The sequence below is a fragment of the Xiphophorus couchianus genome, chromosome 23 (assembly GCF_001444195.1).
Source record: "Xiphophorus couchianus chromosome 23, X_couchianus-1.0, whole genome shotgun sequence".
Classification (NCBI taxonomy): Eukaryota; Metazoa; Chordata; class Actinopteri; order Cyprinodontiformes; family Poeciliidae; genus Xiphophorus; species Xiphophorus couchianus.
This window is the reverse complement of record NC_040250.1, coordinates 9,979,522-9,998,398: the sequence shown is the minus strand read 5'-3', so window position 1 is coordinate 9,998,398 and position 18,877 is coordinate 9,979,522. Positions and strand designations below refer to the sequence as shown.

General features: G+C 36.3%; 1 protein-coding gene across 1 annotated transcript in view; it reads right to left on the bottom strand.

The window, feature by feature from the left end:
• The window catches only part of glra4a (glycine receptor, alpha 4a), a 56,224-nt gene that overhangs the window by 17,931 nt on the left and 19,416 nt on the right, over nucleotides 1–18,877 (bottom strand). Inside the window, exons 2-3 of the mRNA XM_028009845.1 lie at nucleotides 2,279–2,409; nucleotides 1,126–1,193 (exon numbers count right to left, since the gene is read on the bottom strand). Of these exons, the coding sequence (XP_027865646.1) occupies nucleotides 1,126–1,193; nucleotides 2,279–2,409 (199 nt within the window). The remainder of the gene's footprint in view (nucleotides 1–1,125; nucleotides 1,194–2,278; nucleotides 2,410–18,877) is intronic.

The window sequence follows — 18,877 nt, the reverse complement described above, 5'->3', positions numbered from 1 at the left end:
TCCTGTTTAAACACCACAGTCAAATGATAACACTGCAGACGGCCATTGTCTTTGATTCCACAGGTGATCAGCCTAATCTCTTTGATATTAGAAAATCAATAGACTGTGACTCTCCAAGGTGAATTTTCTGACATACAGCTGTTTGCGATTTGCTACTAGATTGTAAACCAATGCTCCATTTGAGAAATGTTTGTGTCCTTATTTATATATACGTATGCAGTAATTCCTGTAAATGGATGTGAAGTTTTGCATTTTACAGACACTCTCATGTATGATTTCTTCGTCTGCAGAGATCTTGTATAAAATAGTGAAGAACTGTAAGGAAGCTAATGTTGGATTAGCAATCTGGATTTGGAACCAGAGATTATGGGTGATTGGCTTGGGTTAGACAGGGAAGCACTTATTTATTATTTGACTTGAATTTGACAGAAAATGTATGAAAGGAGCTAAATAAATGAGGGTGATTGCCAGTAGGTCTTCCAACTTCAAATCTTAGGAGCCATTCACCAAAGAGAAGTGATCAAAATAACGGAGTCATTAGAATATTAAAATATAAAGAACCATGCAAAAGTTTTGATTCATCCTCTATTTTATATACTGTAATATTTCAAACTGGCCTTCATTGTTATTTCTTTAAGCTTTCTGCAGGTTTTTACTGACTTTGGTTCAGCAGCACATTGTAATCACAAGCGCTGTCGTCCTGGTTGTAACCGGGGAGGACTGCTGCTCTGGAACTCCCTCAGATCCCCTTAAACAGTTCACGACTGTATTGCGCTGACCCAGCAGCAATAACACTATCAATGCAGACCTCTTCACTCCCCTCTCTCTTTCATTTCAGTTTTTCAATTTTTCATTTTAATTGCTGAGTGGACAGTTCATTATCAGCATGTCAGTGACCCGTTGGTCTCTGAAGGTTGCGCTGCTGTGCTCCAGGAAACAGAAATGAGAGGCTTCAGCAGTATGGGGATTAATAACGAACAAGAGAAAAGAACTGGTTGAGAGTTGCTTTGTATTAACAAGGGAGATGATAGAGCAATGGTTAATACCGATATGTTACAACAACTAATATATAGGAATCTATTTCAATAAAGTTTTATTCTTAAAAAATAAAGGTTGTCGACTTACCATGGTAGTTTCTGTAATAGACCCAAAGCTGTTGATAAAAATATTGCAGGTGACATTCACAGGAGGGCCTGAGGGAAGAAACAACAGACTGAATGTACACATCGCTCCCTTAAGTCGGGATTTATGAGATTAAACCGGTGCACACGTTAAAGCTACCCATTATACTGTACATCTCCTGAGGCTTCTGAAAAATGTCAGCAGTTTCTTCATCACTTTTAATCTTCATGCATTGATTGCAGCTGAGAATGTTACAGGAAATCAAATCATTGCTGCTCTACCTTTGATTTGGAAGAAACTGGAACTTTATTTCTGACCACTATGTCCGAGTGGAAAAATAAGCAGTCTTGAATTAGAAATCCCCAAATAGAAATGTTGGGACTGTTAAAACAATTGAAGCTCTAATCATTCGGCTGGTGACTGAAATTGCTAAACTTTGGCTCCTGGTCATCAGCAGATAAGATAATAAAACATCTGCTTTTTTCCTGTTTTTGAAACCCATCAAAACTGACATTTATCTCTTTTTTTCAGCATCTAAATTTATCCACAAACCACACTTTCTGTGGTAGGAGTTTAGGGACGTTGGATGGATGAATAGTAATGTTTTCTGTTGGATTCAAAACTCTTGCCTCTATGAAAAAAACTAATACATTTGTTTTATGGTCAATGCTTGTTGCCTTGAATTTTTCAATTAAAATATACTTCACACACTTGAGGTGGAGAATGTCAGTGCTTCAAACAAAAATCAGAAACACAAATAATTTTGTCAGATTAGTGCATTTCTACTTAAAACAATGATCTTGTATGGAGAAAGATGTACAGTTACCACCATTTTCACCTTTCAAAATAGATATTGGGTACATAAAAGTGAGCAAATTAATTTTACACCATGCCAAAAAAATAGCAAGCCCAAGAGGAGTAGCATAGAGGCCAAATTGATTAAAGCCAAATAGCTTTCAGAACATCGAAAGAAAGTTGCTCCATAACTGTATCATCATGAACCAGATATTTATGATTACTGTTGATGGAAAACATTGTGAAACAAAAGATGTGCTTTCACTGCAGAGTGTTTGCAGGTGTTTATCTCGTTTTCATGTGTCTGTTTTTGGATTTTATTGTTGGTTGTTGTGATAATATGCCGGTGCATATACCGCACCTTTGAAGTTGGGTCTGATGCGTGCATCGTATCCTGACGTTCTCCCCATGAGCTTGTCCAGGAAGTCAGAAGGTGAAAGCTGTGGTTCGGCCCGGCCGGGGGGCTTTGTCTCCTCCTTACAGGAGCTCAATCTGAAAGACAAAAAAGACAAGGAACAAGCAGAGTGAGTGATTTAAAAACTGTACAGGCATAAGGCCCTTACAAACGTATTTACACTCTTTGAACTTCTTTTTTGTCAGGGTTCAGGTGGAAATTTCTAAACTTTGACCAGGTCACTCTATATTGTCACTGTCAGGCAAAAACCAATTTTTTGGTCTTTTTGTTGTTGTTTTTTTGTGATGTGTTTTTACTTTCACATCTGTCTGTGGTTTGACCAGGCAACATGAGTTTACATTAAAATACACTTTATTTTTTTACTGTAAAGTCACTTTTTGTCAAGGTATAAAGTTTCTGTTTGACTGCAATAACATCCTGGTATATATTATAATAAATTATTCCAAATGCATCTCCGATCTGCTTCAACACACCTGAATCAGATTATTAAGTCATTCGCAGGGTTCTGAATTTTACTGCATACATGGTGGTTATGCTTCAAAGAAGAACCTCAAAAAGCGCACTTTGCATCCCACACCAGACCCTGTTTAGTTCAAAAATAGCTCTGCCATCTTTGTTTCTGTATCCATGGCTCTGCTATAGGATGCAGGAGCGCCCTCTTCTGGATGGAAGCCATTCTACAACACTAAAAGAATTTAAAAGCGGAAGTTATTAATTAATAGATTGGAACTCATTTTGATTTAATTAACCATTAATCGACAATTGATCAATAGTCAATTAATAGTTTACACCCCTAGTTCTGATGTAGCATTAAGGAGTGTGAAAACAGAATCCAACAAAATGACAATCAGCAAATCTGCTAACAAAATAATTCAGCATTAGAGAAATGGGAAAAAGAACAATTTAACTCTGTTGCATAATGTCTGTGTCTCATTGCACTTGTTAGGCTACAAATACAGAGAAGGAACAGAGAAGTTGAGGTAAACTTGTCCCTTTCCTGTGATTCCCACTGCTGCTGCCTTAGCAGGGGTAAGTCTGACAGAATGATGACTCAATTGTAATGCTATGAACGTCACACAGGGGAGAGGAACGAGTTGATTGGAGCTCCAGAGAGGCTTAGACAACCACTGACAGGAATTACCAACAGGCAGGAGTCAAATTGAGAAGAGGAAGGAAGCGGAAGAAAATTTTTAAAGGTAAAGATAAAGAATGAAATCCTGGATCATAATGGATTAGATTTCAGTTTGGCCCCTGCTATAGCTCAGCATGTTGCACCACGTGATTTTGATACAACTGTAAATAGTTCACGATCTGTCTTGATCTAAAGCTCTGTAGTAGAGATGGCAGGTTCAATCCCAAGGCAGCTTTGCTGAAGTACCGTGTTCCTGGGAGTGTGTGTGGAGCCAGTTTCTGATCCATCAATCTTAGGACCTCTTAGCTCTATCTACAGTCACATAAACTGCACAGTCAGGGTCTACAGGCTGGAGGTCTTTGTGGAGAATATTTCAGGTCACAGAGATGCTGGATTGACATCATGATATATTTGTGCCTTGTAGTTTAGGCTGCAAATAAAAATTCAAACTCAGGACATGCCTCATTACCTCATCAATCCTAACTGGCTTTTTTATATCACTTCGCACATTATTGGCGAGGATTTACTGTCCCTATGCAGTAGATATAAAAAAATGCCAATTCCACCATTTTGCAAGCAGAGCTGTCGTTTAGTTTTGAAAAAAAAACAAAAAAAAACAATGCAGATATTTATGTAAAAATAGCACACAGTTTTACAACAAAAACACAGAAATTTGCAGTCAAAGAACAAGTCTGAGACATTGCAGAGAGCAAAACAAGTCATTATCCCCCCCATTTTCTTTAGATTGGGATAATTATACAAGCTCAATTTTAAGAACAGTAGAGATGCTTTCAGAGGTATTGAAAAAAGCAGCATTCAATATATTTTTAAATTACTTTCAGATAGGTTTTTGTTGTTTTCTAACAAACCAACTTTACAGCCTTGCAAAATGTTAATATCCCTGAAACTCTTTCACATTTTCCCACATTACAACCACAAACTTAAGTTAATTACAAAACTACAAAACTAAAATTAGTCCTTGAGATTCTTCCACTTGAGTTGTGGATCTTTGCAGCTCCTCCACAGTTACCAGAGGCCTGTTATTTGTTACTTTGATTAATGCTCTCCGTGCCCTCGCTGCCAGTTTAGCTGCAGACTTCAGTCTTGGTAGGTTTGTATTTGGATTATACTCCTTCCATTTTTAAACAATGTATTGATTGCTTTCTGAGATGAATAAAGCTTAAACCAGAATAAATTGATCAAACCAGACAAAACTTCTCAGCTTTTGAACAATTTTGAACATTCATAGTTTTCCTGACGTGTTGTGGTTATTTGCTCTTCTTTGTTGTTCTGTTGCATAAAAGGCAATAAAATTTACTGAATTTGTAATCTATATAGTGAAATGTGAAACTGTTTAAAGAGTTCTAAGCTATTCGCAAGGTGCTGTAAATTAATATTACAAACTTCATCACTAGCTCATATCTCGATTCCAATAATCAAAATATTGGATTTCCAATCATCGAAATATTATCGATTGTACAGCTGCACGATTTCAGGCATCCAGCCTGGCCGCCATCTTCTTCTCCTTTCAACGCAACCTACAATTTCCAAAAAGGATTTGGAAATTCAGATTTGCACACAGGTCATTCAAGCACACCCTCAGCAAGAGCTTCAATTCTGGAAACACTTAGTCGTCTCCGACACGGGACCAGATAGTATTTCCAAGCTGAGTCAAGGAGAGAACAGATCATTCATTTTTTATTCAGGTTTATTCTATTTCTCTATCTAAAATAATATCAGGGCTGCAGAGATCCATTGAGTTTTGATTGTAATTCTTCATCCTAGAATAAAAGTTTCATATGTTGCAGTTAGACAAAGTTCAGTGATATCTGATGAGAATATCTGCAAATTCATGAAAATTGCATCAGTACTGATGATATTTTGTCTCGGGTGACTTTTTTGTTACAATAATGAGCTCTTTTGTTCTGTTTGTAGACTTAATGTTGTGTTTTGTACCTATGGGGACCTAATGCTGGTCATGGCTCATTATTTCACTTTCTTCCTGACATGAGGAGGCAATTTATCACATTTGACAGCTAGTTACTACCTTTCGTAAATGAAGTTTTCTGTTGACCAGTCATTTGGTTTTCTGTTATCCATTCTTTATCCAGTAATGTTTTACAAATCCACAGTTGGTTTACAAAATACTTTCCAGTCTCTCTCACCAGTCTTTATTGTCAGTATTCAGCATGCGTACCAAGAGAGGGAAGTACATTTCTTGATCTTTGAGGAAAAACTGCTTCAGTTTTGTGCATGGAAAACATCTACAAATACATTTAAACAGGCTCATTATAAAGAAAATAAAATTATTCAGTTTTAGGGTTTTACTAAAAATGATAAAAATTCTCTGTCCCCTTCATTCATTGCAAAATGATGAACATCTAATAGTTTGGAATAGTTTATCTGAAACAGGTCTTTTAAGATTGCTGATGTTTTTTTTTTTGTGTGTTTTTTTTAAATTAATATTTGTAGTTAAACAGCCCTTTATTTATGCTTTTATTTCTCACACATGCTCTAGTACAAACAAAGTTGCACAGGGAGATGGAGTGATATGGAAACCTAACCCTAACCCTTATTAAACTCTTCTGGATTGAGAAATAGTGAATCTTAAAGCATTTTGTTGGCTCTCCACTTCTCTAAAAATACCCTTCTGATCTTTTGTTAATAGAGACTGCCAGCCTGTATTAACAAGTTAGAAATGTGTGAGCTGCAGTGTAAAATCAGACTTATGTGAATATGAGCTTGAAACATGACTGTCAAATAGCAGAGAAAATGTGTTGAAAATACAACAGAAATCAGTGACTTTGGATGTCATAATGGATTTGTAAAAATGTCACTCTGGGCTGCATGGTGGAGGCGTGGATGGCATGGAAACCTGGCCTGTTTCTTTCTGCATGGAGTTTGCTTGTTGAACGTATGAGTTGTCTCCGGGTACTCCAGCAGTCCAAAAACACAATCACATACACATTAAATATTAGTGTGGATGTGTCTGGTTGTCTGTCCTTTGTCTCTTTGTGTTTTACTATGATGGACCGTCCAGTTAGTGCTGGAGATAGGCAAGACTACAGTGAATGATTTCTACCTTTAAGAAGCAATAAAGACTATTTTTGCAAAACTATTCAGGATTAATGATGCTAAACTCTTCCTGTTGAGTTCAACAGCTGAACTTCTCACCCCCAGCAGGAATAAGATTTCCTTTTTTCTTTGCTTTCTCACTAGGACCGCTTCTCCTCTCCAAACAGCATCTTGCATTTCTAATAGGACTGCTTTAATGTTGGTTACATAGTAAGAATATCTTCTATCTAGTCTTTCTTCTCTGTAGCGAAACTCTCTAGCTCATTCTAAGACATATTATGGTCCCTACAGCAGATTCCAGGTGAGCCCTGGAGTTTCCTCATATTGGTAGATGCCTGGAAAATCTCTGAAGAGAAGTGACCCAATCCGACTAACAGTGGCCGTAGCACAAGTTCACTCTGAATCAAATCCCTCACTGTCTCTCTATGGCTGAATGTAGCCTCTTATATCCAGGATCTTATTCTTTCAGTCAAGATAAATATATCCTGACCACAGATAAGGGTATAAATGTAGTCGAACTGGTAAATGGAGAGCTTGGCTTCTTCACCGCAATGTACTGGAGCAGCACAATCAAGAGGCCTATCAACCATGACTGCCTAATAATGTCCTTCGTCTCTCTGCTAGTGAGCCTTCAGCTACCTTAGAGACTTACCTTCTCCTGAGTCCTCAGACCCTTAAAGTGCACCTTTTTAACTCTTGATGATATCATCAGTCTGTGTCAGAAGCCATCCTAAGCCCCCCAAAAAAGTATACACATCCTGGGATGGTTTCTGCCTTCCCTCTCTGAGTTGTTGACTATTTTTTCTAAACCTCCATGAACAAACTAGGTAATTTAGGAGAAGGAAGGCAAAAGGATGTTGCCTTCCTTTTAGCCAAAAGCAGATCTATCTGCTTTTTAAGGAATCCTCAAGAACAACCAAGCCGTAAAAACTACTTTAACTCGATTGCTCCTTCCTTAACAGATGGCGTGGCAGGCACCAATGAACTTTAGGCCTCAGCTCCTTCACGTCCTTTATACAAAGCAGCCACTGAATCCAACTCACTAGCAGATTATAATCAGTGGACAAGGTGATCTGATAAAAGGTACACTTATGAAAAGCAGTGATCCCCAATGTTTAGCTACAAAGTCATCTGCAACAGGATTTTCAGTACACTCTATAAGTACGTTTATTGGTCCTTTGAAGGATTCATTTAGTAAGATGTTCTCTGCTGACATTTAATTAGCCTGACCTTTTGCTTCCCCTGCATTCCTTTTTATTTCAGCGTTGGCACCAGACTGCCGGCTAGAATGTGCAACTAATTTCTTCCTATCTATTTTATGGCAAGTTTAAAACTGTCACAGCCTCGTTAGCGAGCGAATTTACCGGGTTACAAAAACAAAGCTGGATCAAAGGTGAAATACAGCTGCATAAGTATGGAAGAAAATTTCTACTTTCAAACAATATTATGGGTGACTGTTTCATTGAGCCTGGAAAAATATCTTGTTATTCAAAAACACCATGGTTAGAGTGCTCAAACTTTTTTCATTGTGGGGAAACTTAAGTCTTTTCTTCTTGAAGACTTAAAATTTCTTTTTGTGACTGATGTGATGCCTACACACACACACACCCCCAGAGACGCTCTGCCCCACAAGGCCATTAAATTATATTTAAATTACACAGTTTAGAGCTACTCAAACTTTTAGGATTTTCTACAGTACCAAAGTTATGAAAAGTTTGTACTTTTAAACAGAATCAGATGCAATACGACATCTGTTTCATGCCATGTTTATTATTTATAGGCTCAATCACACACAAACTAAAAGTTATTTTGTAATACTTATAGTGGTAAACAAGCATGAACTGAACAGAGTAAAAAGGTTTAAAAAGGTGAAATCAAACACCTGGTTTTATCTGTAAGATTATGTTTGTCTGTTTAGCCATACTTTGAATGAAAAAAGAAAACTATTAATTTACTAGAGTAATTTGGGATTTTGTTCAAACCTTACACATACATATACACCCCTACATACTACAGACATATATATACATATATAGATAGTCTTCTGATTAAAATGCAATTAATTAATTTCAGTCCCTGGAATTAATTGATTGAAACTCCTAATCAAGACCCACCACTATTTTCTGACAGACACAGGTCTTTCTTTTAACGTATCTTGCCAAGAACAGTACATTTTGCCATATATCTCCACATGAGATTATATATATATATACACTGTATATATATATACAGTGTATATATACAGTATATATATATATATATATATGTATATAGCAGTACAAAAAAAATTATACTTAAATAAAATATAGTAAGGATATGTTTAAAATCCTAATTTATGTGTAAGCACTTTGATTTCTGGCTTTTTGGTGGCTGATATGCAGTCAGGATATGAGCAAGAGACCATTTTAAATAAATGTCTCAGTAACACTATAACCTATGAGTGTTTTGGTCCCCGTTTTCTGCCAAAACGGCCTGGCCTGTTGAGACACGGACTCAACCCACATATTTAAAGTTATGTTGTATTTGCCACCAAGATGTCGGCAGTAGATTCTTTAAGACCTGCAAGCTGGTAGGTGGGGATTTTATGCATCTTATGACTTAATTCTCCAGCACATCCTTTAGATGCCTGACTGGACTGAAATTTTTAAGAGCTGGAGGCAATGATAATACCTAAAACTAGTTGTGCACCATTCCTGAACCATTTCTTGCTTCCTTTCACCTCCTTCATTCAGCCAAAAGAGGCCACCTGGAGGACATAACCTTATGCTTCTCAGCAAAAATCATAATTACTGTATTCTTGTAGCCCTCAATGTGATGTAAAAGAAAAGTGATTCGTAAGACCGTACTACATTCTTTCATTGCTTTGTAATTCAGTTCTGATGCTCGTATTCCCACTGCTGGAGGTGTAGCTTAAACTGCTAAAAGAAAATACATCAGAATTGATGCTGGTTCTGACTGAAAGAAGTGGTGGGTCCTGCTTACTAAAAGGTTATTAGTGCTAACCTTTAAAGCTCTAATTATAGACATTAGTTTTGTAGTGTTATAAAACACTACACAAACACCGTATTTAGCCAAAGTTAATGCTAAAATGCTGAATTCAATTCAGATTATATCTCCCCTTGAAAGACCACAACCCTCAAACCCCAATTTAATTTTGACATTACAATTTACATATTCTATAATGCCTTCAGATATTGTATCTATATCTTTTTCTATACTGTCCATGTATGTTTTGGTTTGAAATAAAGTTATTGAGTTATTTGGTTTTCTTAATATGTTAACATTAACAACAAATATGGCATCAATATCAGATATCTTTGAACTTGAAAAAAGCCACTTCCAAACATGTACAAGTGAAATATAATTAAGGATTAAATAAGACTATAGAGAAAAAAATACAAACCTACAACGAAAAGTAAGCTAGTAACTAAAATAGTCAAAAAAACAAAAAACAAAACAAGCAAACAAAACTTTTCAATTGTAATACTTTCCCCTAACGATTGTGCAATTCAATAGTCTTTCAAGTTACTTTTCTTTTTTCAGGGTCAAATTATGTGCAAAGATTGATTTACTTCTAACTTTTATGTAATGGCAGAGCCACAGGGGTATGGTGTGGGCTGTGGTTATGCTTGTTGATTAATCTCCAGTACAATAAAACTAGCTGTTGAAAGAAGGAAAATTTTACAGGCAATTTTATCCATCAACTTTAAGAAAAAAGTAGACTTCAACCAAATTTGAAAATAATTTATTTGGAATATTACGATTTTTTAATCAAAAATGACCAAAGCAAAAAAAAATTTATGGTGCCGTTCAGGCTGTTAAATTCAATAGCTTGTAGCAAAAAAGATCAAATGTAAACAGCCACTTCAAAATAAAAGCATGTGTATGAACATCCAACTACTTGATGAATTCCTAGTTGATAACCGAAACATCAACACAGATATTGAATTATATTAAACTGAGAGTTTACAAAACAACCAAGTAAATTAGAATTCATCTGGAAAAATAAATTTAGAGGAAGTTAAGTGCGTTGAACATTGTAAAAGTTAGCAAAACAAAAAATGAGCTCAGCTCACATTAAAGAGGTGTCATGCTGGCCTGTGTCCACTGCTGAAAAAACAAGACTGGCCGTCTGAACATCAGAACTGGAACATGAAACACAGTGGCTTAACCTCAGCTGCATAACCACTTTCCCCATTCTCATTATATTTAATATTCTTTGCACTAAACAATAATTACTCCACCCATGAACTTCCGCTGACCTTGTAGCACAACTCTTATCAAATCACTCCATTTTGAACACTCGAGTGTCATGATTTTTATTAATCCAGTGTAAATAACAACTCTGTGCCATCGCTCATGTGAACTAATTTGCACTGCAATCTTTAATCTTGTGACTGAGCTTTGACATCTGCAGAGGACTTAACAAACGGATGTTTCCAGGCTTGTGCCACAGTGATAACCGGGGCACAGCGCGCTGTGGCTTGATGACAGAATTATGCTCATGTTTCTATGACTCTGAACTCCAACTACCACCCCAGGCTGTTCCAATGCAGCCTTAACTAATCTTTAGCGCTCTCATCAATTCTGGTCTAGTGAGCTGAAATCCATATTTGTGTGAAATATAATATCCTTCTGTTTATGATTTAATTCGTTTATCTGTCCGCATCCCGCTGTGTTAAATCTGAAGAAAGTGGATCAGCAGTTTCTCCAACTTCTCGTTGCCGTCACAATGTCACAACAGAATAAAATCTTCCACCCACACACTTTACAAAGTTTTGTGCTTTGAGTTCATCTCAGAAAAAAGTTCTTGCTTCTGAGTGAGAAACTGAATTTCCTCTATGGACGAGTATAAATGTCAAGCAGTCATGTTCAAATGGGCCAATCTTAGACTAAACTTCTTAACGACACTAAACCATACATTTTCAGATGTACTTTGATCTGGTAAAGCAACAAACTAATAACTCCACTAAGTAGAAACTATCTCTTAAAAACTAAGAAAGGGGATGAAGGTGCGCATCAGATGCAGGTTTTTCTCTTAAAGTCAATAAAAGTGATCAATTGCTGATATTGTTGTCTACCATAATTCTTGTGATGCAACATCTTTTTAATCATCTTCTTTTGTGCAATAGTTTCTTCTTTCTTGTTACTCGTGGAGACATTTAAAGAGGCCACCATTTTTGTTCTTTAACTTTTTCCCATCCTCAAAAATATACTGTCAGTCAAAGCAGAGAAGAAATTTTATTCTTCAAAGTATTTTTATACATAATTTGGTGTTTTTTCCAGAATATATATATTTTTTTTCTTCATAGCAAAATTTGTACAGTGAATTTCCAATAAGGCGCCTCTGACAAAGGTTGACGGATATATAATTGGCATCCCAAGAAACTAACCACCATTTTCAAAATTTAAAGAATTGCATTTTATCTTGTCGTACACATTTTGCCTATTTTTCAGCAACTATAAATTTGAGCAGTGTGAACATCAGCAATACCAGTTCAAATGTTAGGATTCTTTATTTTTCATAGCTAATTGTTTTTATGTAGCTAAACATAAGATACCATTTTGGAGGTTCTCAAAATTGCTTAAAGTAATTTCTGATTGAGTTTAAGTAAACTTTCATGCTCCAAAACAACATATTTTATCCATCATAAGTTGTATTTGCCACCATTACTGATTATGACTCAAATTAAAGGCTAAGTGAAATAAATGTTATGAGAAAAAGACCCTTAGCACATTAAGTCCTTAACAATCCTTCCATTTGTGTCCATAAAGTGGAGGAAAATAAGTGATTTTCATTCATTCTCACAACTTTATATTGCAGCAATTTCAGTTTCTAAACCCTGAAAGGTAGATTGATATTTCATTCCACTGTTACTCAAAGACTGATTAGCATTTAAATTTAACATAATTGTATAAAGTCTGTTTTTCACTTCCTCTCCTGAAACCGATGCATCACTAACTGAAGCTTTCCAACAGAGGAAGCTGCAGCGGTAGTCTGTGATCACCCTGAGGGACTGACCTTTACCCCCCATGGGAGATCAATCTAACAGAGCCTCCTCTGACCTAGCCATCCTCACAGACTTCACTTGAAGCCGCTCTGTATTCAGGCCATCGTTTTCACTTCTAAGATCTGGTATCAGCGCTGACTGCCGCCTGTCAGTCTCTGTGAAACAGAGCCAGCAGGCTTTCTGATAGAGGAGAGACGATACTGACAGCAAAAGATTGCTTTAATGTGGCTGCTTGAACTGGACTGCAGCTTTATCTTCAAACAAGAGCAACTGAAAACTTTTACAAATATAGCAGAAGTACAGTATTTACTGGAAAGCTGTACTTGTAGTTGGTACAAGTATTAATTCAAAAAGCAGCAGCTTTTCAGTGCATAAAGGTTGTTTTGGTGTAGCCCAGAGAAGTGTGTGCACATTTTTTGTCAAGCGTTTCGTCAGCTCGGTGTGGCACCACATGGTTTTCTCAGCATTGCCTCACACCCCACCGATCTTCCTCCAGATACAAAGGCCGCAGGGAAATCTCTGCATCTGGCTTCTTACCGAGTTAGACTACTGTCCAATACTATACTCTGAAAATGTAATTAGAAGGTTAGGGGAGATGATGATTTATGTTTTCAATTTGCTACAAGCACATATAGGGAATGTTTGCTCCTTTTCCTCACCATATAAATCAAGTAATCTATCTGATGTACAGTGCCGTTAAAAAGCATTTGGCCCCTTGCATCAGATAACCTAAATAAATACGAAAAATACTTTCATTCGCAGAAAAAAATATCAAAGGTTGTTTTTACACCTGTTGTATTCAGTCCTTTTAAAGGGGACCTACTATGCAAAATTTACATTTTGCAAATTTTCATACTTTTTTGGGGGGAGGTCTTAACTGCTTCTAAAAACAGCCCAAGCACTTACAAAAACCATCCAGCTGTTTTTGTTTTTGGTGTCTGGAAATGAGCCATTTCAAAAATGTTGACTTAAGTCACATTTAAGGGGCAATGCACCGTTACCCAGCAACCCCAGGTGAGCCCAGCCCGTCAATTAACAACCAATGCAAAGCTCCAGCACATTTGGTCAGCTGGTTTTACTGCTGTGTATAATGGCTGCTGGAAAAGACTAGTGTTTTCTTGTGGACTTACTATCCAGAAACCACTTGCTGCTTTCTTGTTGGTTGTGCAGGAGTTTCTACTAATGCTTTTTAAATATATGTGGTTGAATAGATGCACATCTGTTTGCAGCCATTTTCACATGCTTGTGTGAACGTTGAGTTTGGGGGCATGGTCAGCTGCAGCATGATTTTGTGCAAAAAATGTGATAGGTCACCTTTAAGGAGAAAATCCATTTACTTGTCTCCCTTAGAGACATTTGGAACCACTTATCCAACTCTTAACAAAAACTTACAGAGAATGCCTAAGGTTATGGTACTTAAATGGCAGACACAGCCATTTTGTATAATTTGTAATTGATCATATTTCCTACGACTATGTATTAAAAGCTGCAATAGACAACTGTCCTTTTGTGCATCCTTTTAGACAGTAATACTGCTTTGCTATTTTTCATCCTCGGCTTTAAAGAGTGAAGTTTGAAGTACTCGGCCAAGAACCTCCATGCCCTCACCAAGTGCCTCTTCAGCAATGTGGGAAGATCTACTTGAACCCGACTTATGCAAAATGCTTCAAAATTCTCACAGCGTTGGCAGATTTGATAGCGTTTCACACAATTTTTAGTCTTATTTATTTTTATTTTACAACATAAAAATATACTGAGAACTCTACGTTCAATCTAAACCTTCACAGTAAGTAAAAGAAAATAAAAATTGTTCTGGCTCAGAGCTTTTGTAGAAGTTAAAGAGTCAATTTTATTTTGATATCTGTACTATAGTTTTGGGGGAGCTGAAGGATTTTCTTTTTTTAGGGTTTAAGCTTAAATTCCTAAAGAAAAAAACAGTGTTTTAAATATTATTGAGAAGTTCATTTATTTCAATAACTATTTACTAATTGAAACACAATCCAATGTTTTCAAGTTTTGATTTGTTAATTCTGATGATATTCCGCTTAGTTAACCAAAACATTTAAGATTAAAATACAGTATATCAGATTATTAAAACATCTTAATGCAAAACTATGGCTTAGTGAAGTGTGTTTAATACCTGCTTAAATGTTATTTTCAGAAAGTAGATTGAAACAAATAATCAAATTTATTGGATATTACTGTATTTTACCCAATTTAGATAATTTTGGAGGCCTGTGTTAAGCAGCTACGATTGTATAAATACATTGGCATGCCTTCAGCATAAGTTTACCCAACTAGGCCATTTAAAGTTAATAAACATTTCACATATTCAAGGCTCTTAATGTGCAGGTTTGCCCCATTGACACTAAAACGCAAAGAAAAACAAACCTTGAATTATTATTCAAGCTGTCTAGATAATGAAGTTAATCCAATAAGTCTGACAAGCTGTTATCAAGCTAAACAAACAAACCAGACAGTTCTGAAGAGGGCAAATGTCCAGTTCAATGTTTACTTACTTAGCATTACCATTCTCCAGATTGCAGTGTTTTCTTTTTTTGTGTGGGGGTGTACATGTCCGCAGCTCTTAGAATAAAATTGAGAGTTTATTGCCATTAAGCCTAAAAATTAATCAGTAAACTGTCATCCTTCATTTGGGGGAGAATGCCACAAGCCATTTCACCCCTGCAATATCAAGAGAAAGAAAATGAAGCTGATGTGTCTGAGCGAGGGCGTAGTGCTTTAATGAATAGACGATGCAGCAATCTTGTTGTTTTGGCAGTTTGTGCATGCATTTTTCCCACCTTTATTTAAATTAACTTTAATATAAATTCAATAGTAGCTTCAATTTCTAATAGCTAATTCAATGTTTTTCTAAAAAAGAAAGAAAAACATTCAATTGACATAATTTAAGTTATTATATTTATTACATACCTTCTCTTGGGCTAGTGCAGAGTGCAGTTAGATATTATCTTGGACAGAATGCGAATAATTGATTGTGATAACACAAGTCTTGGTGTATCAAAGCACAGCTCAAACACCCACAGCCCCACATGGAGTATCTGCACTCTACATGACCTATATTTTGGATATGGTACAAAGAGGAAGGAGGTTGCAGACATAACCACTGGCCTGTTTCGCTCGATCAAGCTGCTGGCACCAACCAGCAGCATCATCACAGAGCCACCATGGAGTTGGTTCTTCCAGGGGGTTTCTGAGACAGACCCGTTAAAGAGACATCCTGCCGCTGCTTTCACAAAGGTTGACTTTTTTTGGCACTTTTTTTCTGCTAATTTTGCTTTGGAGAAAAAGCAGATAAAATTGTAATGTTAATTTTTGTGGGGTTTTTTTGTTTTCACTACTGCAAACATACATTTGACATTAAATCAGACTAAACTGTGGCCATTTGTAGATTGCGATATTTTTTTAAATATTTGATTAATATCAAAACTGACAAATAGGAAGAGAGAACTTTTTCATTTTACTATTTATTAAAACTGCCTTTTAAATTGCATTACACAAGAAAGTAATGTGTTTGTGGTGTTGCCATGAGATATACCAATATTTGTGCTTCCATTTAACTCAGATATTGTCAGTTGCCCAAACAGAAGTGGCCAATGTAATACCGTCATCCTCTAGGTTTTCCCAAATTGCAGAGTAATTTTAGAGGATGTAAATGTGTAAATGTGAAGAAAGTGAAGGGATGAAAATTGTCAGAAAATGTTCATTTTCTGACAATTTGAACCAGACTACCATAATAAAAGAGGAACTAATATCCAAGAAAAAACTAAATACTAAACCTCTAAATCAAACCTAAAATACAAGACTTGAAGTAATTGACAACGTATTGCAAAATAAAAACTATTTATGTATGAGTCGTTTCTCCAGCCTGATTTGACACATTTTCAGTTGTTCAGTATTTAATTGCTGCTCAGAATGTTATTGTGAAGACAAAACACACAGCTGCTTTACTTGAAGGACATGTGTTTTGTCTCTCATTTTGAAGAGTGACTAGAAATTACCCTCTGTGTAAATTCATAATTATACTTCAGGGAAACAGGAAATGATGGATTGCACTTTAAAAAGCTTCTAGTTATACTAATCAAATTAAAAAGGTAAAAAGTAGATTGTACCTTAATTTTATAGTATCTGTTAAAGGTGCCAATATTTGTGACATGACGGATTTGTAAAAAAACCCCAACTTATTTCATGACTCAGTGTCTGTACTAAAATTAAAGGGTGGCTGCTCTACTACGAGATTTTTCCACCTGCAACAAAATATAATTTTTTCAAGTTTCTTTTCACACTTTAATAGATGTGGAGAACACTGCCTGTTGACACTGTTATTCAAGAAACATTAAAATTAACAAACATAAGCACCAGCAATAAGATCCATATCATTGCCAGAGTCCTATTAGAGAAACCCGTGCAGATTGAATTCAGATTATCCAAAATTATAATCGACTCAATTAGCACAGTCGATTTTCATTAAAGGACTGAAAAAGCTTTATATTGGATCATATCATTCCCTTTTAAAAGCACAAAGAAAACTAAGCCCTTAAAATAATAACCCAATTTAAACTTAATTCAGGGCTTTGACATTTTTTTTCTCCAATTTAGTTAAGAGAGGTTTCATCAAATCGTTATAGCAGCAAACCCCAAAAAGCTGAGAATGAAGGAAATGAAAGAAAGAGGAATAATTAAAACGTTTTGAAAGCGGCAGACTGCAGGGAGATTTAAAGTTTACTATTTATAGTGGAAGAAACAGGAGTCAAGAAAGTAATCTCAAGGTACATTACTTTGTGAATCTGAGAATTTCATGTAATATATATATAAACTTTCATTACACCTGAAAACTCTGTGCCACTCACTAGTTAAAAATCAATAAAAACGGCCTGAGATTGTATATCTTTTTGAACGTAAAACATTTAATGTGTGTCAGTGAACACCTCGAGTCAAAAGACTCCCCAAGTTTGTTTATAGTGAGACTCATGCAGTGCTGACGCCTTTCAATGCATCCCGAGCTGACAACAGTTTGGATGGTGTCAACCCCCAAATCACAGATTATGTCCCAGTAAACAAGTCTGTGACAGCACAAAGCTGATGGCAGGTAAAAAATGGTCTGATGTTTTCATCCTCGGAGATGTGGAAAACCCGCAGGCGAGACAGACTGGCTGGCTGAGATTTCCTACGAGGCCTGAGCCCAGGAGACAACTCAGGCACAGCTCCATTTGCTTTGTGCACTTTTTTTTCCAGGGTGATGTCTCATTCACAAGAACCTCTTGGGGTGCTGGACACGCATTGCATGTCTTGCAGTTTTTCCAAAGAACAAAGGCAGACGGCTATGGTAATTCTTTAGCCTGTTAGGGGAAAAAAACAAGTGCAGGAGGACTACAAACTAATCCTGTTTGACATACACTCTTGTCCTTTCTTTTTTTTATTTTTTACTTTTTCTCAACAACTATAGAGAGAAAAGCAAATCCCCCCAAAAATAATTTCTATTCTGAATCATACACACTCCAATCTGGAAAAATATAATAAAAACAATTGCATTTATTTAAAGTGTCACCCTGGTAATGCTTCAACATTGTTCATTCGTCACGTTTTTTGAGTTTACCTCCATTAAAAAGAAATATATTTCGTGAATCAATGCCTGTGCTCACAAACTGACAGCTTAGCAGAATAAAAAGGGCATTTCCAGCCGTCATCCTGCGTTGCTAGGATCTTGAGCCTGTTACCTGGCAGAACATAGAGAAGAGATGGTTATGCATCACTAGTAAAGTGTGCATGAAGTCATGCTTTCAAAACCAAGCCAACCTTGAAAGTTATGACCCTGAAAGAAGCCATATATTACCGAAATATCTTTTCCTCAACTGCGACAAACCCCCACATCTCAATATGCCCTCTCAATGTGACGTCATGAAAGCTTCAAATTATTGACTGTCTGACCTTGAAATCACCACTGAGCAAAGCACATAATTAAATTTTACTGCTGTCTCAAGGTGATTTTGTTTGTGCTTGTGAAGTTTCCTTTGTTATTTGACATTGTAGATGTCCAAAATTATTTGCAACATGATGCAGGTTTAATTTCACATTGGATACGTCTTTTAAAATGTACTGTTCTAATACAAAGACCTACAGTACATCCTCATGATAACATAGCATCACCATCCGGAAATATTTGGTAAATTAAAGAATGGATTGCTTTTTTTTAAACCAGAAATAAATCAAATGGATGTGTACAGGCTCACTGGCAATGCAGAAAAAGGCTAATAGCAAGTGCTTTGGCTACAAAGAGAGCCAGTTTCTATTTCTCACCCACCAGAA